The sequence below is a fragment of the Parasteatoda tepidariorum genome, chromosome 12 (genome assembly GCF_982258835.1).
Source record: "Parasteatoda tepidariorum strain Cologne lab strain chromosome 12, Ptep-v5.0, whole genome shotgun sequence".
In the NCBI taxonomy this organism is placed as follows: domain Eukaryota; kingdom Metazoa; phylum Arthropoda; class Arachnida; order Araneae; family Theridiidae; genus Parasteatoda; species Parasteatoda tepidariorum.
The window spans coordinates 11,067,465-11,092,727 of NC_141766.1; the positions used below are offsets into that span (position 1 = coordinate 11,067,465).

The following is a 25,263-nucleotide window of genomic DNA, read 5'->3' on the forward strand; positions in this document are numbered from 1 at the left end:
GTTTAGTAACAGCGAATTTGATTTGGCTTTACACTTAATGTAAAACAAAGCGGAAAAGAATAATCGGCATTCGATCAGAAAGCACGTTGTTTCGATGAATGCGATGTCTCAACGAAGTCTTTTAACTTTTAACCGAATCAGAAACTTGGATAGTTGTTGGCCGATTAGAGGGCGGCCAAACACAAGCTGAAGTAGCAGAAGCCATTAAAGTTTCACGAAGTATGATTTCCAGGATCTGGGACCGTTTTTTGAAGACTTGAAATGCAGGCCAAAGTTCAGGGCAAGGGCGTAGACGTGCAACAACGCCCAATGAAGACCGTTATTTAACGCTAACGGCTCGGAGACACCGAAATATGAAATACACCTTTGCTCGGCTACTGGCACCACAGTTTCGACACAAACTCTCCGAAACCGGCTTCACGCTGTAGGTCTGTATGCCAGCCGATCAGTGGTGTGTGTCAATTAAAAGCAAGGCACTGTCACGCCCACAGGGAATGAGCAACAAAACGCGCGACCTGGAGGAGAAATCAATGGCGATATTCTTTTCTCTGACGAGTCCCGTTTTTCTGTTCATCCTGACAATAGGCGTATTTTCATCTGCAGGGAACGTGGCACTAGAAATAATTCTGCGTGTGCAAGATTTGGCGGTGGGGGAGCTATGGTCTATGCTGGCATCTCCATTGATGGCTACACCGATCTCCATATCATTCGAAATGGAGAGCTGACCGGTCGCCAATATAGGGTTACGATCCTAAAATCTATTGTATTCCCTTACGCGGCAGCAATCGGAGATGACTTCATGTTAATGGACGACAATTGGTGGCCATATCGTGCTAACTTGGTGAATGATTTCCTTTCGGATGAAAGAATCATACAAATGGATTGGCCAGCGTGTTCTTCGGACATGAAACCAATCGAGAATCTTTGCGACATTCTAGGCTGACTAATTACTGGACACCTACCGCCTCCACAAACTCTCCAAGAACTGGAAAGAGCTCTTCCGGAGGAGTGGAACAGAATACCCCGGCGCAGTTCATTTATTACCTCATTGACTCAATACCTCAAAAGGTTCAACGTTGCTGGCGGTCCGAGGAAACTATACCCCTTACTAAAAACAATTTTCTGTTAAGGAAACACCTTTTTTTAAAATTTGCTTTTCTCATATGCACAAACTGTGTTTTTTTCTTTTCGTACCCAAATGTTCAATGAAACTCATTTTTCTTCTGCCAAACAAATGTCATTTTTATTTCATATAGCCTACTACGTCTGTCGATAAAGCATCAATAATTCTAACGATTCTCCAGGTGTAGGATCAACCCACAACCTCAATATCCCTTAATTATTTTATTGTATTTATTTTCATTTTTCATTTTCTACGTAGTTAGTAGCACTTATATTTGAAAATGCTTGAACTTGGTTGCTACTCAGTACTTTGTATTATTATTTTTTACTTATTTATTTTCCTTAATCATAAAAATATTTAACCAACTTAAAATTGAAATTTATAGTGCTTCTTGAACATTTTTAATCTCTGTTAACAGAAGCACAAATCAATGACTTTGTCTCAATACAGCAGAAGTAAGCTACAGGAAACGTTCTCGTTGACCTAATATTAAATATTTTTGCAACACAGCTGATTGTCGAGTTGTCTGTAACTTTGACTCAGCATTTGCTTTGCTTTTGGTTTGCTGAGATGTAAACTGTTAAGTTAGTGTTTATTTTGTGATGTACACAAAATACAAATATTAATTACGCTTTGCATTTGTTTTCTTAAATTATTTCATTCTAAATTTTAGTCAAATCTGAATATTTTTATCAATTGCCATGTATACGTAAATTGTAAGTTATTTTATCTTAGCAACAGAAATGTACGTGTTATTTAATGCTCTTGTTTTTTAAAAATCTGCTGATATGTGAAGCTGTTCTTGAATAACTTTATATTACAGAGTGTGGCGATGGTTGACATTTTCTAAAATGGTTAAATTAATTTTATTTTGTTCAAGAATGACTATTAAGTGATTCATGAAGTCGTCCAATATGCTTGTCAAAACCTCTAAAACCATAGCACTGTGCTCATTAGCGAATTTTATAAATGCGGCAGATAGAATTCTTATGCCCATAGCCATTATTCCTATGACTGATCATCATAAATGGAGTTTGTATTGGCAAGGATGGATTTTAAGTGCATTTGCATTTGGTTATATTACTAGTCAGGTGAATTTGATTTTTGGTATTTATTTCTGGCTGTTTATTTTTTTAAGACGTATTATTTTTATAAATCCATGTAGTATTTATTGAAGACTATGTATTTATCTAAAGCCCTAACATTTAAGTACAATGGGCAAAAAAAAAAAGAAAAAGATCTCACCCTGAATAACTTATGTTCTAATGATCGGATTTTCACGTACTAAGTGTCAATCTTAATGGTTCTTGTGGGTGACGTCAAATGTGTTAATTATTTAATGCTAACTATTAATTAAGTTACGAATTTGGAAACAAAATTGTACTTTTTCTGAATAACATGTATTTTTGTTTACATATTTGGATTCTTCAAAATATAGGGGTAGTGGCAATCTGGGAAATATGGTCCCCATAATTTATTCAGGAGAGTGATTCGAAGTTTGGATTCCTTAGTGTTAATTTTACTTTTTGAGTTTTTAGTCATATTTTTATAACTAACTAAGCAATGAAAAAAAATTTGCACCCACTCATTTACCCAAAGATAATTTCATGCCAAAAATAATTTTTATAATTTAATTTAATTGAAGATGAACAAATTTTGAGGTATGACTTTTTTTTTTACCATATTAATCTACATATTTTTCTATTTAAAAATCTAAAGTTTCAACTGTTTTTATTTAGTAGAAGCTGAGAAATATTAAAATTAATTATATTTTAAAAAATAATTTGGTGACAAGAAATAAATATTTAAATGGAAGGATAAATATTAAAATGTGATTAACTTACGAAGAACTTGACTTATGCACTCGTAGCGTAAAATTTCATTAACATTTTTTTCACTAATAACTGGTTGCTAATCTTGTTTTTAAATTTTTTAAAGTATAAAATATGGTGTTTCTTTTTAGTCGTCAAAATTTTTTTTTTTCATAATTTAGTAAAGTTTGAATAAAACATTTTATTCAAAGAATGTAGAGTTTCACAAAAGTATGCTTCTGATAGAATATAATTATACATCAGATTGTGCTTATGTTTAATGTGACTATATTTAATTTTTTAATTTGTTTTTTCAATAATTGATACAATTTCAGCATTATACATATGTATGCATAGATTTGGAATAATATATTTATCCATTTCTTCAAATTATTAATACAAATACGTTGATAACATTTTTAAGCATCTTAAAATTTCTCAATATTTTATATATCATCTTAATCTTAAAATAAATTTTTTAATCACCTCTCCGCTTGTGTTTCACAGAACTGTTTTACCAACTATTTAATTAATTTTTAACATTTTTAAAAATCTTATTCTTTACGCTGCCATGTGTATTATTTATTCATTAATATACTAATAATTTTTTTTTAGTACTTTAAGTTTTCTTTTAAAATGAAGTTTTTTTTAAAATTATTGTCTAGTTTTTATTAAAAGATAAATTAAAATTATTGCCTGCTAGCTCAGAATAAAATTTTGTTAAGAAATTAAAAATATTCTGCTGTTTAAAATTATCTGATGCTAAACAGCTGACTATTTACTAAGCATACTATTTTTTCGAAAAATGAAATAAGTTTTTTCGTTTCTTGTGACTTCAACATATGGATTACCTAAAATAGTGTTGATGTTTTATAAGTCACTACAAGGGGTATAAAAATACCGAACATAAAAAGCCGTTGAATACATAGCCAAAATTTTTAAGCTTCTTAAAATATGTCAATATCTTAAATGTCATCCTAACATCTTAATTGAGAAATTAAATTTTTAATTACCTGGCCGCATGTGATTTACAGAACTATCCAACTAATTATTTCATTATATCTTTTACTCTTTCTTTTTGCAACCACGTAGATTTTTTTCTTGATAATATACTAAACTGTTTGTTTAATTTTTATTGTTACATAGAGGCTTTCTTTAAATTAACACTCATTGTAAGTAATTGCTAAGTTTTTTTTTTTGAATCTCAAAACTATAGCCAGTTAGCTGATAAGATTTTAAAAACATTTCCTTCATTAAAATTACTCAGGCAAAACGTTTGACTGATGATAGTAAACAAGTGTACCCTTTTCTCTACGATTAAACAAAGAATTATTTATTTACTTTATTGTTTCTTATTTGTTTGGTTTGTGAAAAGTGAATACATATTAATGCAACTAAAAAAACTACAACTGTTTGCTTTGTTTTTTTAAATAAACGAATTCAAACCGCAATTTTATTTTCACGTTTAAACTTATATATTGCACAGTTAATTTTAAGAGAGTTGCTCTTTCAAAAAAAGATGTAGGAAAATTTTCTTTTGTTAAAATTATTTTCAACTTAAGCACAATTCCGAAGATATTATTATAACATAATTTGTTGTTAAGAAAATATCTTATTTTGTTAAACAGCAAATACTAAAAATTGAAATTTGTAAAAAAAGTCTGAAGCCATGCCAAATTTAGTATAATCTGATTTAAAAAAAATGCAATAAAAGATACACAATTTTTGAACTTATTTTAATAAGAAAAAATATGCAACACGAAGGTTAATGCATTTTTTAGAGTCCGTAAAAACCAATTTTTCCTATATTTCGTCATCGGAATGATATTTCTCCAAGGACCCTACTCAATAATTTCGCTATTTCCAGAATTGAAATCTGTTTAGACAAAACGTATTATTCCTTGAAAGCAAAACATGAAAAATTTTACTATTATATATCTAAGCTTATTCCATTTATTTAATGATAGCGTTATCAAGGTTAAGGATATGTGATAGAAGCCCCATTTAGCAATTCAATCATATAGGCATTAAATCCAGGGTTGGGGTTTTGGACGTCCTAAACTGGTTTTGGACAGGACACGTGGGTTTTACTGTCTTAAACTGGGTAAAACTGTCTTAAAGTGTCTAAAACCTTGAACTTTGGTAAAAGGTAAAAATTCTATAGATGTAACCATTGTACACATAATAATTACTTGTATCAATAAATATTTGATATTTTTTATACAATTTACTATGACTTATTAAAAGAAAGTAATATAATATAATAGGAAAAGGTTTATAATTTTTGAAGCTCCTCAATTCATTGAACAACAAAAGTGAATACCTTATCCTTTAAATATAAATATGCTTTTAATACTGATAAATAATATTTTTGCATAAGGATAAATATGGCAATAATTAAAAAATAATAATTTTTCTTAAAAAAAATACTAAATTTGTTCAAAAATTAACCTTTTATATTTTTTTTAAAAAAAATGTTATAATTTCTGCATCACAGGATGATGAAAAAGACATCTATTTTAAAAAAAAATTTTTTTTTAAATATAAATATATTAGTTTAAGTTGAAAATACAAAATAACTGAAAAATGTATTAACAATTTTAAAGGGCATAACATCAGTTTCAGTTACTGACACTGGCGATGTATCACCACTATGCTAAAAGAATTGAACATGAATGAAATAAAAGTATTCTTGAATAGTAACATAGATAAATAAACCTGTTTACGATGAACCAAGCACTTAGTTCCTAATATTTTAACCTGTATGGCAAAGCCAAACTTCAGTTATGTACTATTGAATGAGAGGACCAATTGAACTTGATTACTGATCAATCTTCTTTTGTTTAAATTGAAGAGTCAAACAATATTAATAAAACATTATACTTTTAAAAACAAATATTCTTTAGTATATTTAAGTATCATTACGTTATCAGTTCTATGTTTATTTTACCTCTTAAATATTGTTCAGATAAAATTGTGACATAATTTGAATAAAAGGGTTTTGGACAGTTTTAGACAAAGGGGTTTTGGACAGGACGGTTTAAACCAGGGTTTAAACCGCAGATTAATCCATTCTGTACTAAACCTTGCCTTCCCTGATTAAATCATATATCATTAAAGGCATTAAATCATATAGCTTGAATAATTTATTTTATGAAAATAAGGGTGTAAAAATAAACTCGATCAAAATACGCCTAAAGTATACCCTAAAATGTATGTAGAATAAACTTTGGAATCGATAAATAAAAAATACCTTTTCAAACCACTTTGAGTAGGACGGAAACGATAACTTGTTTGAAATAGCTGTCCTTTTAACTATTTAATTTTGATTAATGGTGCTAGGGAAGGGATCGAATAAGTCATTTAATATACAGTGTTACTAAATGAATAACCCCAAGAAACTGGATGAAAAAGATAAAAACTTCATTGATTTAAAAAAATAGTAGATGATAATAAAAATAGACTTGTTTTGAGCACCAGTAATTAAAGTCACAAGTCATTCACGTCTGACGAGTCTTGAGAGTGGGCGCTTATATTTGAACGCTCAAAACATGTCGACTTTTATTTTTATTTCAGGGAAGTTGCAATCTGGGAAATCCGGTCCGATGCTTTGGTTGAGTGCAAGCAAAAGTTTGAACACAGAATTTTTTAAGCAAATTGAAAAATTTTTGCCCACAATTATAAAATTTATCTAGTTTCTAAAGATTATTTTACACAAGGATTATTCCACCCAAAAAATTATTTTTAATTGCTATTTATTATTTTTTATTTTACTTAATACATGAAAAAATTTTGAATTGCGAGATTTACAAATTTTTATATGATTTTAAAGAATGCAATCCTATATGCTTAAATACAAAACTCGAGAGAAAATGGATGAATAGTTCAGAGGAATCAAATTTTAACTATCTGACTTTTAAAATTTGAATTTTTCGGGAAATATTTTACCTACTTCATTCAAATTTTGTATTTTGCTATATAAACTTTCGTTCCATAAAACCATCCAGAAATTCGTATACCTTTTAATTAAGAAATTTTTTCAATTTTTATATAAAATTAGAAAAATAATTAGTTATTAAAATTTATTTTTGTATAGAATTATCATTGGATAAACGTATTTTATATGCAAAACATTTTCAATTTGTTTGCCTAAAGGTCTTGAGATATGGCGAAATATACCAAAACTAAAATTAACATCAAGGGGTCAAAATTTTGACTGCTCTCATGATTAAACTATATGGACCATATTTCCCACAGTGCGTCAATTTTCTGTATTTGGGTGTCAGAAAACCAAATCTATTGGAAAAAAAGGCCTGTTTATTTAGTGAAAGTACATTTTTGTGTCTGATATTATATCACTGCTTATAGTTTTATTATTTCATTAGGGCTATTTGTTCTTCATTGTAAATTTGAATTTATTAGAATTATAAAACTCATAATCTTTAAAAAATTACTTTTTTCAGAAGGTTATCTCCTGAATAGAATTTTTTTTTTGTTGTTGAAAATTTTGATTTATTTCATGGAAATGTATAAATGAATATCTTGTAGTGCAATTTTTACATCTGTGTGAATTATGTCTATAACAGCCAGTTTCTTAAAAATATTAAATTCATGATAGTTAACAATAATTAGAACTTGCATAAAATTGCTTGATAATTTTAATCAATAAAGTTATTTGCATTCAGGATCTGTAAATATTAGGTCTGTAACAAAGGAATTCCCTCTATTGATGATATAGCTCTATTGTTCAAAAATCTACATGTAGATTAAAGACATAACCATCAAGAATTGTATGGTGATTTAAAATACTAAACACAATTTGTAGGCAATATATTGGAATCCCTTGATCTATTCCATGGTGACCTCATTCTCCAGATCTGCACATAATTTTTTTTAAGGCTTTACATGAGAACCCTAATGTGTATGTAACCCTGTGGGATCCAAAATGAAAACAGAAGTTGCTGCAGCTAGTAAAGATATGGTCGATACATTAGGGAATTTGTGAAAATTTATCGATAGATATGCTAAATCAATGATAATTTTAAAACAAAATTGTCTATAACACATTCATGGCATTGTCTATAAATTATTATTATTTGTGACCTGTACTACTTTATTTAGTCTGGCTTTAAGGGCATGAATTTGCAACCGCATAGTCCTATGTAATTCTTGTTATATTTTTGACCTAGTTGTAGGTTTTTTGACAATAGTTCTGAATCACTCTGTATTTTGGTTTTGCTTGTAGGAGGCTAATAGTTTTACCATTAGAATTTTCTCCCTTCTGTTATATATTTCATATTTTATCGGATGCCAACACTTGGTTGTCACCAAAATTTGGTGACTATTTTGGTGCATGATGCAGTTAGAAAATATTCTTGCCAACTTTTATAGATATATTATTTGTAGTATTTGGTCTATTTTCTGAAGAAATGAATTTAAAGTTTGTCTGTTGGTATCAAGAGCAAGTCTAATAATACTACTACTCATAGTTCACTTGTCCACTTTTCAAAACCCTTTTGTAAGCAACACAAACAATAGATCCTGACTGCCAAAATTCTTTTACCTTACCAAGAATATGATTTCATAGTGAAGCCACTTATTTTTGGAAAATTATAAGCCAATTAAACTCTAAAATGTTTCCTCGCATGGTTGCTAAAAAAAAAAAACAGAAATTAAGTAACTCTTTTTAATTGAAGTGTATTTAAATTTGTGATTCTTTTTTACTAAACTTGAATTTTTTATTTTTTTGCTAAATGTTAAACCAGCTGAGGCTTAAGATGATATTTTGTGAAATAATATTTGATAAATCATTAAAGAAAAAATTATTGTGTAAAATAATTTCATAGTGCATAGTAAATTTAATTGAACATTAAACTAAATGTGTGTATAAGGTAATTTTCGCAAGAAATAGATTTTTATTTTGAGTAATTTAGTTTATGTTAACTTTGATTTATGACTCATTAACATATTTATAAAATTAATTTGCTTAAAAGAAGTTAATGTAATTTATTCTGACTTCTGGTCTAGAAACTAAATGCATTTACAAGTTGTGACCACTGCAATATTTTACACCTGAAGAATTTTTATTTAACGATCAGTATTTAAAAAAAAGGAAAATAAATAAGTGAAATTCATTACAATTAGTTAAAGGAAGAGACAAGAAATAAAGCAAAACAGTGCAATAATTTAATTGTATGCATTTTTCTTCTTAATCATACTTCTGGTATAAGTAACCTTAAAGTATTTATATACATTATCTAGCTATAATTAGGATGAAATTCTAATTTCATTTGCTAGTAGTAAAAGCTACAGTCAACTTTTGAAATGCCTTTTGTGCTGTAATCTTGCAATTTAAGTTGCATCTGTTGTACCCAAGAAAACGAAAATAAATTTCTGATATGATTCGATTCTGAATTCCACTAGAATTTTCTTATAAATATCAAGTTCTAGGAACCCCTCACACGAGTCTTGTGAAAAAATGTTTAATTCGATTTTGTTCTATACCCTTGAATTTTTATTAAATTAACTTCAAAACAACTCTGTGCATCTTTTGAGAAATACCATATCCCCCAGCATTTTTAAACAGTAAAAATTGAACTTCTTCAATTATTAAAAATTTTGATATTTTGAATTAATTTTTATTTATTTATTTTTAATTTCTAAATTATTTAACAAACGTTTAATTAGTTAATTTTAACTTAATTCCAGGTTGGGCATCTATTTAAATACTTCAAAGAGGAAAGCTATATCTAAGAATTTTAACTTTTTAGTTTAGGACCTAAAAACTTCATATTTGCTTAAAAAAACTTTTTATTTATTTATTTCAGATCATTGGTGCAAGTGCTGCATCGAAATTTGGTGGTAAAACTGTCATGACATTTGCTGTTTTTCTTTGGTCTGTTTCAACTGTCATTACACCATTAATTGCTTCATCATTAACTCTGCTCATTATTTGTCGAATATTGTTAGGCCTTGGAGAAGGCATAGGTACACATTTAGTTAAATTTTGCATTTGCTTTTTATTTAGATTATGCAATTATTTAATGCAACTTTATTATTTATTTTATCTAAGTTTCACTGTACTTGAAAACAAATAACAAAATCCTTAAAATTATATTATCGTTAAAATGTTAAAAAATTATAGTTAATATGTTAAACGCATTTAATAGGCTTTTTATAGTACAGACTGAAAAGATTTTAATAATTTAAATTAATTATTTATGACATATACCTCAATAATAATTTTTAGATTATATTAATCCTTTATAATAATGTATAAATAGAAAATGTTGAAGGATATTTGAATCAAAATTAATGCATGTAGACTTTTCAATTCTTTGTATGTTATTTAATTATTGTTTTTATTGCATGAATAAGTAAGACCATTATAATCAAAGCTTAACTATGCAAATTTGATGGGAATTGACAAATTCTTGATGTGGAAAAATTCCATATAAACTTCTTTCAGGAAAAATTCCAGTTAAACTTCTAAATTCGGTGGATTTCGCAATACTGTATATTTCAAAATAAGTGCCACATCATGATAAAAAAATAAAAAAACATCTATAAAATACAATGAATTATGGAAAGTGTGTTTCAGAAAATTTTTTGTTCGTGAGTTTTACCAAGAATGCCATTTAGCTAAAATCTGAACAGTTCAAGCTTTAATTTAATTGAAAAAAAAATAAGTATTTTTTTATAAAAGAATATATATTTTCCTTAATCTGTAATACATGCAAGAGAATCATCAAATTTCACCAAAGTAGGACTTTGTTTTTTACAAGAATTAAAGGTTTTTTACAAGATTATGAAAATATATCAGTCAGCGTTGTAGTGGCAAAAATTTTAGTCATGGTAATAATATAAACCAATTTCAACATTTTGCATATTTTTTTTAGTATGAAGTGGTGTAGAAATTTTCTATGTGCATATGGTTTGAAATATTCAACAATTTTAAATTAAGTGTTTTTAACATTTAATTTAAATGTATAACATAATTTAATGCCGAATAAAAAAAAAATGTAGTTCCTTAATACAAGCACCATATATACATATTTATTTTTGTGCCATTTATATTTTAAATATATTTTACAAAAATTCAAGATAAATGTTTTAATTTGCAATGTAATCAGTTTTTCAATAGACTTTGCTCTTCTGGTTCTTACATCATTTGCTGAATAGTATTTTCAAAACTATGTTATTATGTTTATTTCTGGCTTCCATTTTCAATTGTGACTTATGTTTGATGAACATTATAGATGAAACATTTAAGATATATTATCTTGATCTTGTTATTATAATAGTTCATCTCGCTCATTTCAATTAAAAATCATGTACGAAATATAGCCTTCTGGAAGTTCTAGTAATAACTGCTTTTCTTAAGGTATAACTGGAAAGACAAGTTTTCCTAATTTTTTTTTACATTGTTTTTTGTCTTAATTTAAATTTTTTTCTAACTTAATAATTTTTATAAGGGTAATATTTTGGACTCCTTAGATACTGATTGGTTTTTTATTCTGATCTCTGTATGAACCCTGAAATAAATAAAAATAATTTTATAGCACATGTTTTATAATTATGTACAGCACAGTCTGTATTTGTAATTAATTTACACAAAATTTTATTAGATAAAAGTGCAAGGCAGCTGCATAGTTGTTTATTTGTACTGAATTCATTATTTGCATGTAATCACTTTCCTTTAAAATTGTTAATTTGAATTTTTTATAGGTTTACCCACTGTGTTTAATATTTTTGCTCATTCCGTACCTGTTGAAGAACGTTCTCGTGCTTTTGGATATTTAGTGGCAAGTGGAACTGCTGGTCAGACAATAGCTGCTCTGGTAATTTTCTCTTGAAGTATCAAGATATTTCTGTATTTATCACATTAAATACTTACAAGTTATATTTTGCTCACATTTTGAAATATTTTTTTTTTTTAAATTGTTAGGAGTTTACGCTGTTTAATTTTCTGTTATATAATTTTTTTAAAGGCTCTAAACTTTTTATAAATCACATCTCGATTTGCAACCAAGCATTCTTTATTCTACTATAGAATTGATATTAGTAAAAAGCAATCGTCGAATGGAGTATTCTCTCAAAACTGCTTTTATCATAATTCTAGAATTCTAATTTTAAAAAAATTACTTTAAAACTGCTTGCACAAAGAGTTAAGTTTTAAACAGATATTTATTTACAAAATAGAATTTAAAAAAATCTTTTTTAAGTTATAGTTAAGCCAATTGAAAAGGACCTTCAAATTTTATATCTATTGGTTACAAACTCTGTCATGCTGTTCTTGGATAAATAGAAGTTAATCAAACTACTTTTCAATTCTTTTTTACATATATCTTGATTTGAAGGATTTTAATTTCATTTTTCTATTTAGTGACAATAGTAATTCACCAATTTATTTATAAAAGTATTTATTAAGCAATCATTTCTAATCCTTTCAATGTTTTCCTTAGTGATTTATTTTTTTGTAATTATTATAAAAACTTAGAATAGTGGTTAGTGAATACCTGTATTTCAAAAAGAAAGCATCTGAGCTGTTGTATTGTTTACAACAAAGAAATGTACAGCTAGCAATTTCAACCAATTACTAGATTCAGAATTCTTGAATGGCAACTCTAAGTATAGTCTAATTATTCCTGAATTATATATTCCTGTCCAGTATATATGTCAGATATTCTGTTTTCTTGGCACAAGTTTAGACCACTTGTAAATACCTTCACTCTGTATTTAGTTTAATTTTGATTACTCAAAAATTTCTAGATTAATGTATATATGTTGACAAGTATATATGTATATATAGGCTGTAATTAATTTTTAATTTTCTGTTTGTAATTTAATTTTAATTCAATGTGCACTTTGTATAATGCATGCTTGTTCGTTAATAATGATCAGTGGGCAAATAGGTCAATGTGTTATGGTCCTATTAGTCTATAATATGTTTCTTTTCAGACTGTTAACTTGGGTTGCACAATCTGTAACTTGGGATTCAAATATGATTTCTGAAATGTCAAACTGAAACTCTCTGTGAAATTTAATTGAAACATATTTTATAAATTTTTTTTAAGTGTTTTTCAAATTTATTTCAATAAACTTTGATGGAAAAAAAGCACTTAAATTATAACATAAACTGAAATATTAGTGTAAGATGTCTAAAGGTTTAAATCTTTTGTAATTTTAATCTATTTCAGCTGAAGCATGTTCAAAACTATTGTTCAAAGACTTATTTTAAAATTAAAGATGTAAATATAATTTATATACACTGAATAATAAAATGTTTTCCAGGAAGTGCACAAACTATCAAAATTTTCTGAAATATTATGCATTTTCTTTGCCCATAAAATTTTAAGAAAAATTGATATTGTTCTTATTATACTTTACTAATGAATAAATAAGTTATTATTGAGTAATATAAAAACCAAGATCATTGTCTCCTGAAACCTAATATTTTTATAGCCCTCTTCTGAAAAAAAAGTTGTGCACTCTTACTATTAAAAATGTGTTAAAATTGTATGTTTTTTTTATGACTTGAAATTCTTTCCATAAATAAATCATTTATATAAGATAGATAATTGTGATAACAAGTTTTTAAGCTTATTTTCATGCTTAAAATATCTAAACTTCAACATATATTTTGATATTATTTTTTAAACTTTTCTTTGCAGATTTTTTCAGACCTCATACAAATTTTATTTATATGTTATTTCATTCAACATGTTAAGTTTTAATGTTATATTTTATTGGGATTTAGGTATGTCCACATTTACCATGGCCTTGGATGTTTTATTCTTTTGGAAGTCTTGGCTTTGTTTGGGTCTTACTGTGGATAGTATTATATGCTGAAATTCCAAATTATGGAGATGAGGAATTGCCATTAGTTTTTCCAAAGGTTAAAATACTTATTTTTTTATTTGTCTTCATAACTTTTTTATGTACATTCATTAGACTTGCTTTCTTTATATGTCAGCAGAGATTGTGATAATAGTTTGAAAAAGTTGAGAATTTTGTTTGCTGTTAATTATTTAATTCACAATGCTGATGACCCACTTTTAATTTTGTTTTATGTCTGTTATAAGTGTTCTTTGAGGAGCTAGCCTTCAGGTCAAAAATTATTTAGCTATTAAAAGTTTTTATAATCACTGATTGTTTAGCAAATTAATACATTTGAGGTCCCTTTTTTGTACTATTGAAAATGGTGATTATAATATAAATACATATACTCCTGAAGGTTACGCAATCCTTAAGTGGTTTAAATGTTTTATAATATCTGATCTTTAATAAATTATGGGTTGCTTATCACAGCAATTCTGAAGAATTTATCTCAGGTACATACTTAATTGTATACTTAAACATAATTCCGAATGACAAATCTAATTAGTTTTTGCTTTTAGCTTTTCTACTATTTATACAGTGCATAAAACTAACAAAAAAAAATTGATTTTTTTTTGTTACGGCAAATTTCCTAAGTAATAAAACTTAACTCTACTTAATTTTCTTTTGAGCTTTTTGTAAGCTGTTCTATTAGTTTCTTACATTTACATAAAACTAAAGCTAGAGATTAGGCATCAAGGATCAAGCATTTTTAAGGATTATTTTATTGCTAAAGGATATGTTTCTAACTTATAATTCCAGAATTTATGTTTCTAGCGTATAATTCCTGAAGTTCCTTAACAATAAAAAATACATTCATTCAATTGTTAGTTCTGGGCTATAATAGTTTTGTAATAATGTTAGAGTGTTTGAATAGGAGCTTAATATTTTCTGAGTCATATTACCAAAACCTTTGCTGAAATCTTTATCTTATTGTGAGAGTAAAAGAAAGGGAGAAGATTTATAAAAAGGAGGAAATTCATAAACATTAGCTAAAATTATTTTATTTTGGCTCCAGGTAGTAAAATAAGAAATCTTTTAAAAATTATTTTACATGAAATTATCTTTACGATTGATATTACAACTGTAAACTAAATATTTATTTAAATAGGAAATATAATAGAAATAAATCTTTTGAACAATCACAAAAGTTTATGAAATAAATTAAACAAACTTTTTAGAACACTTACATAAGACTAGGAAATTTATATTAAGAAAAATTGATCTAAATAAGTACAGTTTTTACTTTTCATCAAATGACATCAAAAGGACGTCATGAAAATTTCTATCAAGCCCTTTTATTTTCAATGAAAATATTAAAAATATTTAAAGACAATATACGTAAATAAAATTTTATTCCAAAAATATGATATATTTTTTTCCTTCTACATTCTTTATTAATAAATAGGTTGTATTACAAATGATCTATTTAGTCCTATTCAACACAATAGTAGTTTAGTTGAATTATAAATAATTAACATTTCATTAAGCAACTGTATTATGCTACATTCTAATGATCACTTTATTATGTATAAGATTTTAAATAATACTCACATCTGACAAAAAATTTTAGAATCATACTTCAGTGAATAAGAAGTATCAGGTTATATTATCACTTGTGTTGTAATTAATATTTTATGTAAATAATTTTGAAAACATTATTGGGATTTAATTTTTAGGTCACTAAAGTGAATGTCAGATGGATTGAATTCATCAGCCATTGGTCTTTGTGGGCTGTATACATTGCTCATTTTGCCATGAATTGGTCAAATTACATCATAATGCAATGGTTGCCAACTTATTTGTCTCGTAATCTTGGGGCTAATAAAGAAGACATTAGCTTAACTGCCATGCCTTACTTAATAAATTCTTTATGTGGAGTGGGTAAGCAATTCTCTTCTTTTTCTAAAGCATTTATGTTATAAAAATTGTTAACATGAATTCTTGGCCTATTTGCAGTTTTACTCTAAAAGATACAATTAGGTTTATTGTTTATTACTTAAAAATTTGATGGTAAAAGAGTTTATTATCACTGTTCAGTTGTTTTTTATGCATATTAGGAAAAAATAAAAATAATTAAGTAATATAAAACAAATTCTTTCACGTGCATGACTATTTTTTTTTACTGCTTCAGTGACATATTTTTTTACAACATAATAAATATCATAAATATTATTTCTACTAAATATTTCTACATATACACAGGATGATCATAAAATAACATCAGTGTTTAGAATCTTATTACTAACAACTACTGAATCAAATTTCTTCAAATACCACACTATTTCACATTATAAGTTAAAATTTACTTTGAAAAAATATTTTTTTTCAAAAATGTCAAATTAATGTAGTTTTTTTAAGTGATTTTGTCTTACAATAAAACTTGAAGTATGATTTTCAAAATTAAGTTTTTTTTCTGAATATCAAATCTAAACTTATTGACATCCTCTGACATTTTTGGATTCTAAGATTTGGTTCATGATCTAAAAAATCTAAGATAATGATAATTTTATGGTTACCCTCTGTGTATTATTATTTTACCATGCTACTTTGAATTTCATATTCTAACATTCTAGTGCCTTTGTATATAAATTGTTACTGGTCTTTATCATCATATTTCTGTTATATTAATATAATAATTACCCTGACTGGCTGATATCCCTTTAATACACTTACTTCCCTAAATAACTCTCATGCTAATTTCGGGGAAAATAAATTCAGGAGACATTTTGAAATCTAATGTTACACTTGTGCTTAGCAAATTCATTACAAATGAGGTATAATGCATAAGGTCATTACAAATGAGATATAGTTCAAAAGCATTAACCTTCAATTGAAATTCATGGAAAATTAGCTTGTATTGCAAAAACCAGGTTTACCAGGTCTTATCAAAAAACTAGATTTTGTGTTCACAATTTATTTGATATTATGTTTTAAAATTGTGTGTATCATTAAAAATTTTAAATTTAATAATTTTGGTAGTAATTAAATTTTATACTTTAATGTTAACTCTAATATACAAAATTTTGAGGAAATCTCATTTGTTCCACTGGAAAGAAAACAGGTTGAAAGATAAAACTTCATTTTCTGGTGTTTAAGTATATTCACCAAAATGTTAAGATTAATAGAACAGTGTATTTATTTCTATATTTGAGCTGTTGAGTCATTTTCTTAGATATGAAAACAGCCAATTATGATATTTTTAGCCTTTTCTAGTGGCAAGTATTGTAAAAGCCTCTTCGAACTATCAAATTTATTGTTTTAATGTTTCTGAACTACATAAGTAGAATTTAGAGAAGTTCAGATTTTGTGTTTATTTGCATTGGAAAATTTTACTCAGATTTATTTAAGACCAATTGATGCCTGTACTAGCAAGTGCATTATCAATAACATTGAAAAATATCTTTCTTACTAAGAAATAATTTTTAGTTTATTTAAATCTTGAGGGATTTATATAATTGAGAATGGTCTAGTTTTTGGAATTTGTATGTATAATGTATATGATTTCCAAAGTATTTATCTAATTATAGTATTTTTTAAGATAATTTTACACAAAAAAGTAAGTTTGCAACATCTATAAGCAAGCTAATCTGCACTGTTTGCTATCGATATTTTTTTTGACGTTAATGTATCTGAAAAGTTAATAATTTTTAAACTGCATTTAAATATTTGAATTCTAAAGCTATTTTCAAAAAAGAAATCAAAAGTGTAAGAAAAGTGTAGTTTTAAAGAAAGCATGTTAATTATTAAAAAAAGTTATGTTGCTTGTTGTTGTTGCTTATCCCCTTTGGCATAGAAAAACTAAACCAAATCCAGGAGACCATATAAGGCCCCTTGGCATAGAGAAACTAAACCCCTGTGTAAGTTATTTAAATCAAAAACTATATTTCCCTCATTCAACAGCTGTCCCACAAAGGCATCAATACAATCTAAAATTTAAGAGGGAGAAGAAATGGCAGAACAGCGGCAAACAGCATAAGTCTTCTTGTTTCTGTTAAAAATTAGACTCCTTATGTGACCAGTCCTAAGTCTAGATAGAGTAGTCTGAGTAAGTTTTGGGCAGGTGTACTGCAATGACAGTCCAGGGGACTCAGCGGCATACCAGGCATGTTTGAGTGAAGTCCTCCAAGTGGTGTGTATATTGGCCAAAAACAAGGAGTGGACCCCAGAAGTTCACAGTGTGGTAGAAAGAGCAGTGGAGACTGTTTATGCAAAATTTAGATGTGACTGATCCATGGTAAGGGCAAGAAGCAGCTTCAGTTCAAAGAGGAATCACAGGGGCTGAAGTCTGACTTTTCCTCAGGGTGCCTGTTAAGCTTTAGCTGGACAAATAGGGTGGCCTTACCAGGAGAATATTCTCTTGAGGTATTTCACCCAGCCTGTCCAGGGTCACCCTCCTGTCAGGTTGAGGCAGCAAAGCAGGACTTGGGAGAGAAAGTTAAATATTAGTTATCAAAAAGTAACTTTAGAAATATTTTTTAAAAATTTAGAAGAATCAAAAATAAATAGTTGACCTTTTAAACTTTAATTTTAAATCCTCGTACAAATTTTTTGTTTTAAATGTAAAATCATATTTTTCTTTCAGTTTCTGGTCATTTTGCTGATTCTTTAATAACTCGTAAATGGACAGTGTTGTCTGTTCGCAGATTAATGACTTGCATTGGTCTGATAGGCCCTGGAGTATTTCTATTGTGCTTTAATGCTGTAAATAATTTATTAGCTGCTGTTGTGTAAGTTCTTTTAAATTTTTATTTTTTACATTTTTTAAATTATTTGCCATTTAATATTGTATTGTTAGGCTTTTGATTGGAACTGAAGTATTTCTCCCAACTAATGAAAAAATTATTTAAATTTTTTTTTTATAACTTAAGTTTAGTTAATCAAAGAGTGTGAATGAAAAGTTTCCATTCCTTCTAGAGAGAAATAAGCAGTAAAGCATTTAAACTCGTCAGATGTTATGAAGTGGAAATACTTTTTTTTTTGTTTGATTCTGTCATTTTCAAATTTTATCTAATCAGTGGGCTCTTTTTATATTTGACATTGATATTTTAAATGATCTGTAGCATTTTCCATTAACCACAATGTTAAAAGTAACTTTTTAACTCCAATTTTTTTAAGTTCTATGATTAAAAAAATTTACCAAACTATAAAGCCATATTTCAAGATATAATGTTGAAAAATTAAATTCTTTGAATAAGAAGATAATAATAAAATTAAAAGGAAAAAAATAGAAAGGATGAATATTCGCTTTCAATAATGTTCACGAAATATTTTTTCGCTATTCACCATAGAAATCTCCCATTAGCTCCACCTTGACAGATATTTCCATGATTAGTCATTAGATTTTTGCAAGTCAGTATAACTGTTCTTGTATTTAAAACAGCAAACGTACAGCTTATCAGATGAATTTGTAATCTTGTATAGCTTCAAAATAGCAAGTCATTGAACATATAATGCTTTAAATTAAAAGAAAAATGTGGATTATTGTTGAAAAAATAAAAGTTACATTGCTAAGGAAAAATGGAATGTTGCTGACTAATTCTTTCATAAGTAATGTTATAAATAATGAAAAAATTATCAGAATAAAAAAAATTATAAAAAAGAATGAATTTTCCGGCATTAAAATTGAAGAATATAAATGTTCAATGTTCTCTCTTGAGTTGAAATTATGGAGATTTCATTACTTGTTTCTTAATTATTTAAATAACTGCTTGATTCCCATGTACTAATTTGCTATTTTCATGCTTCAAGAAATTTGACCTTAACTATGCGGATAATAATTTTGTTATGAAGTAAGACACAAAAATATCATTGCTCTGATACATTTTTTTGATAGATTCAGATGCATAACCAGCAAATTATGGGAGAGGGTAGCCACATCCAGGAAAATTTGGTTCCAATAGTTTGGTTCCTATGAAATATGCAGAGCAGCTAAAAGTTTGGACCACTTAATGTTAATTTCACTTTTTATGCATTTCACTATGTCTCTGAAACTATTTAAGAAAATCTGCAGCATTTTGCCCCCAACTGTAGTAGAAGTTTATGCAAAGATATTTGCACGCGAAGAATTATTTTTTAATTTATTTTTCTTATTATTCTAAATAACAATGATAAAAAATTTTTTAGCTATATGTTATGCAAATTTTACATAATATTTGAGCTACATAATTATAAATGACAAAACCCAAAGTGTGAACAAAATTAAGTGAAAAGGCTCTTGAAAAATAAATATTTGTTTGTAAGATATTATTGCTCAGAAGCTATTCAATCGATTTTGTTTAAATTTGTATATCCTAAAATTCCAAAATGTTTTAGCCATTATGTATCAAATAAGGAAAAATAAATTAAAAAATTATATTTTGCGTGTAATTTAGTTTTTTAGCTGTATGCGAACTTTTTTTATTGTCTTAAATAGTACACAATTTAAGAAAATACGCAAAAAGGGGAAATCAATATCAAGGCCCTTAAACTCACTACTGCTCTCCTGATTATTTATTTGGACGTTGTATTCCAGATTATAGTGACCACTTATATTTTGAGATTCAAGAATTCAAATCCCTTTTAAAAAAGAGGTATGTTTTGTCAGAGAGAGTATGCTTTTGCATCAGATTTCATAACATTTAAGTATCGTCTAAGTATCCTGAGTAAACATTTTTAAACCATTAAGATTTCATTTTATTATAGTAAAATTACATCCTTAGATCAAATCCATCATTAGTTTTGTTTTTTATTTTGACCTGACTAAAAAAAATTCAAACAAGAATTCAAACGTTTAGAAATGAATATTATGCTACTTTAGACATGCAATTACTCACACCTAAGTATTAAGACTGCTTGCATCTCTTTGCTCTATGCATTTAGTGTGTTTATGCATGGAAATGGAAATGTTTCATTATTATATGCTTGTTTTTTAAATACAACTCACGGGCTAATGAAGAAAATTTATGGTATAATGTATAATATGTGATACAAAATATTGTTTAAAATTTTTGTATTGTTCAATATTCAAATGTTACTTAAGTTCCTATTATAGTTGATTAACGTATTGTGGAAAGAGATATTTGCTTGTGCGTAGTCTAATATTTTTACTTATAGCTTACCAATTTATAAATTTTTTTAGTTGTAATAAAAACAAAAAACAAAAATTTAATATTGATTAAATATAAAATTACATAAGAGATTCATATTAATTTCAATGAATGTGACACAATACATTGTGTAAGATTTGTGTTTTCAAAGTATGGAAGTATGGGATATAAACATTTATACTTAAATTTTGTGTTATTAAACTCTATAAATATAAATATTAATAAGTTTATTTCCAAATCTTTTTAGATTTGTCTCCATCTCAATGGGATTATGTGCTTGTAACTCAGCCGGGCATTTGAGTAATCATGCTGATGTTGCTCCAAATCATGCTGGTGTAACATTTGCAATTTCAAATACAATTGTAAGTTTTAACAAACTTGAGATATCAGGTTTTATCTTTTTTTATTTTTAAACTTAAAGTGATTACGATAAAAAAACCATCCTTTTTTTATTAAATATTTAATTTTTACTAAGCATATACTATGTAATATTATACTTATACAGTTGAACGTTGTTATGTGTTAACTTTTAATGTGAGCTATTCGAGTCCCTATCTATTTCTGTGCGAATATAATCCTTTCAAGCTCTTATAAACTGTACTCACTTAACCGGAAACATCTTTTAGCATGAATTCAAATTTGATTTTTCATTGGAAAAATTTGTACTTATATGAGTAAAGCAATAAGTAAGGAAACTGGTGATTCTTACTTCTGCATCAATAAGCGTAGGTGTTTCTGAAAAATATTCCATATGCTTTACTATAGTATTGATAATTTCACCATTAAAATTGTCAAATGAACATGAATGCAAAGATGCATGTTTTGGCCAAAAATCCTATATTCTTAGTTCAATAATGGTAGCCATTTCTCACATATTCTCTCAAGTTATTCTGATTATAATACAGATAAAGTGTGAAATACTTATGACAAGCATTTTTTTCTGCTTTCTATAAATAAATACTGAGGTAAACAGCCAGCCTTTTTTATTCAAAATGAACTGCAAAATTCAACAATCTGTAGTGTAACTACCACTACAATAATGCAATTCCAATTCACCAGTATATAAGACGTATTAACTCACTTCTATTTAGCGGTACTTTTTTATACATGGTGGTTGACATTTTTATTAACTTAGCTCTGTATTGGTGACCTGGACGGGATCTGAGCATATCTATATAGGCAGAAAGGCTCACTTTGATTTGAACAGTTTACTTTTTATTTGTGGCTGCGGCATTATCCTCCTCGCATAGTTGCTATTCAGTCTCAATCTCTCACCACTGGAGCTTGTACATACTCGGCTGCTAATAGCAACACAAGAGTGACCGTGTACACAACTGAGAAATTAGCATAATAAAAAACTAAAAATTATTATATGATATTATTTATATCACTAAATTTGAAATTTTTACTATATTTAGTAATTCCTCATTTAAAAGTTCAACATAGAATTTTTTTTTTTTTTTTTTTTTGTGGAGGATAATATTATTTTCGTCTTTGTGGATTGCGACAAAATTCTTTTAAAGTTGCTTAATAGCAAGATTTGTTTTTAAAAAAATTAATTGAATTGTTATACTTATTTATAATTCCCTTATTAATAAGAATAAAGTTTTTGAAACAATGATAAACTACCCATTTCCATTCTTTAAATAGACCTAAAGGTAAAAAGAATCTATTGGAAATCTCAAGACAAAAACTATTGATCATTTAGAAAGTATTTTAGAATTTCACTTATGGTAGAAGGGTCAACATTTTCTGTCTTTTAACATTAAATTTCTTAGTTTTAAATTTTCTGTAATAATTAAATTATCTGTAATAATTTGTTTTTGATATTCAAAATATTTCTCTTATTCACAGTGACATTCATTATAGGATATTAAAATTTTTCCTTAATTTTTGCTGATATCATTATAATTAAAACTAGTTCTACCAAAAGTTTTTTATTTATAGCTTTTACTTATGTTAAACTCTTTTATTGAAAACAAAATCGTTAAATTGTCAAATATAATGTGAAATTTGAACTAATCAAAAATATGGTTTCGAAGGCCAATAACCAAGTATACGTTGTCTAAATTTTTCTTTTTACTTGGTGAAATTTTACTCATTTTAGGTCTCACGAGATCAAAATTAAGAATTTTAAAGTGTAAATTAAATCAAGATAAATTGTTAATAAGATCTTGAAGCCTATGAATATCATTATCCTTAAGGGAGAAAACAAAATCTTTCATTGATTTAATATTGTAATGTTAATTAAAATCTTTTTCCATTTTCAAAATAAAATTTATGTTGAAACTTTCACTTTTAAGAGTTTTTATTACAATTTCGAATCTATTTCTACAATTATCTTTAATAAGAAAAAGGGAAAAGACAGAAGAGTCAGTAAAGTTAATCTGTGTGTGCTGGAAAGTATCATTTAGCTCATATTGCAAAATTGCTTTGTGTAAACGCATATAATAATTTTCTTTTTTTTCACTCAAATGAAAATCATGGATTTTGATATTATTAAATTCTAGATTATATTAATATCTTAGTAATATGGGTTAATTCTAATGTTACGGGAGTTACTAATTTGTTTAACATATTTTATATTGCAAAAATTTTATATTAAGTTTACAAACATATTTACAAATATCATTATTTTGAACTATATGCTATTAATCAACATTGGAGTAAGTCTTGCATCTTTTGTTGCAACATACTTTATTAGAAGGAAAAAATTATGGTTTTGAAGGAAATTCAACAAATCTGATAGGTTATAAACTTATTTCCGAAAAAGGGATTTGTTGTATCTGTAGTTAATAGTTTATAAAATGCCTGTTTTTTAATTATACTTAACTGATAATGTGAACAAATTTCTTGTACCCCTTCAAGTTGATGTTAAAGAGGCTTGATTGTTTTTTAGAATTAAATACAGGGTATCCGTACAAATGGAAAGTCATGAATTTCAGTATTGAACAAAATTTGTAATGAAATGTCATGATTTTAACTATTTTTTTAAGAAAATCATGGAAAGTCAAGGATTTAGGTGGCTGAAAAATCTAATTTTTAAAATGGAATTTAAAAATACCCCCCCCCCCCATTTCATGTTGTTCCAAATATCTGAATTTGTAATAAAATCCCCACTCACAATCATATTTTATTAAAATATAAAATGTTTTTATCATGTTCTTTAAGTGTTATGGTGTTCTTTCAAAAAATGAAAGAAGAAACATTTCTAGAGGAATTATCTTTTAAACTTCTGTGATTTCAGAATTTTTATTATTTATTTATTTTTATTTTATCAATTTAAAATTCTAGCTGAAGCAAGCCAGTCATTGGCAAATTTGTTTCATTCCGAAATGAGAGCAGAAAAATCAGGAGTATTTCTTTCCTTTCCGATGAACAAGAAAAGTATCTTGAGAATATAATTCTGCAGAAAATTTTTTTTTGTTTTTGTACTTTTTTTTTACCTATTTTATTGCTTCAACTCTTTCTTTATTCTGTTTTTTTTTAATTTGAAATCTATAAATATAAAGATGTAGAGTATAACAGTTTTGGTTATACCTTTCATTTCATTTTATGTTATTATAATGCTTTTTTAAGCATATTGTTGTGATTTTGTCGGAGAAAATAGTAACTTCGTTAAGTCATGAAAAATATTTCATATTTTTTTATTTATTTAATTTTTCATTGTAAAAATACAGATGAACAATTAAATAAGATTAAAAAACTTGAGACTTTTATTAGCTAGAAACTAAGGAGAGAACATTTCATTAATTTAAATATTTAATTCATAATATACTTTATATTGATTAAAACTGTCTTGAAACAGCCCATTACTAAACATGCATTTTAATTCAAATGACTGAATATAAGATATATTTAATTATTTTAAATGTTTCATATAGTAGTTTTTAAAATTGGAAGTAATTATTTAAATTAACTCCCTTACCTTTTTAGGCCACTATACCTGGTATACTATGTGGTCCACTGACAGCTGAATTAGTCACACAGTCTCATGGGCGATGGTTTCCAGTATTTGTCTTAGCAGGATGTGTTAATTTTGTTGGAGCTGTGATTTATGCCAGTCAGAGTTCAGCAAGCCAAGCTTTGTAAAGATTAGATAATCTTTATGAATAGAGGCTTAAGCACAAATTCATACGACCTTACATTTACTTTTTACAGATCACAAAACAGACCAAGATTAAATCTTTATTTTGTTGCTGAAAGTTTATAAATACTCATGAACACTTTTATATAATTATGTAAGTTATATACGTATAAAGTTATATTTATAAATATGGACATTCTGTACAAAAATACATAAGTATTTTAACTGCAAAATTGAAAATATTCATGAAAATAAAGTTTTATTTATTTGTTTGAA

At 27.0% G+C, this 25,263-nt stretch overlaps 1 protein-coding gene across 2 annotated transcripts; it reads left to right on the forward strand.

The window, feature by feature from the left end:
- Positions 1–1,597: 1,597 nt before the first annotated feature.
- LOC107443803 (uncharacterized) lies at positions 1,598–25,263 on the forward strand. 2 transcript variants are annotated; one of them, XM_016057798.4, is made up of 8 exons: positions 1,598–2,214; positions 9,762–9,921; positions 11,662–11,774; positions 13,694–13,831; positions 15,492–15,696; positions 18,398–18,542; positions 21,148–21,262; positions 24,837–25,263. In XM_016057798.4, exons 1-8 carry the CDS (start codon positions 2,023–2,025, stop codon positions 24,990–24,992), a joined length of 1,224 nt encoding a protein of 407 aa, XP_015913284.1. In that variant the 5' UTR covers positions 1,598–2,022; the 3' UTR covers positions 24,993–25,263. The 2 variants fall into 2 exon arrangements, with proteins under 2 accessions (XP_015913284.1, XP_071044175.1); XM_071188074.2 differs by having other exon boundaries at positions 1,630–1,839.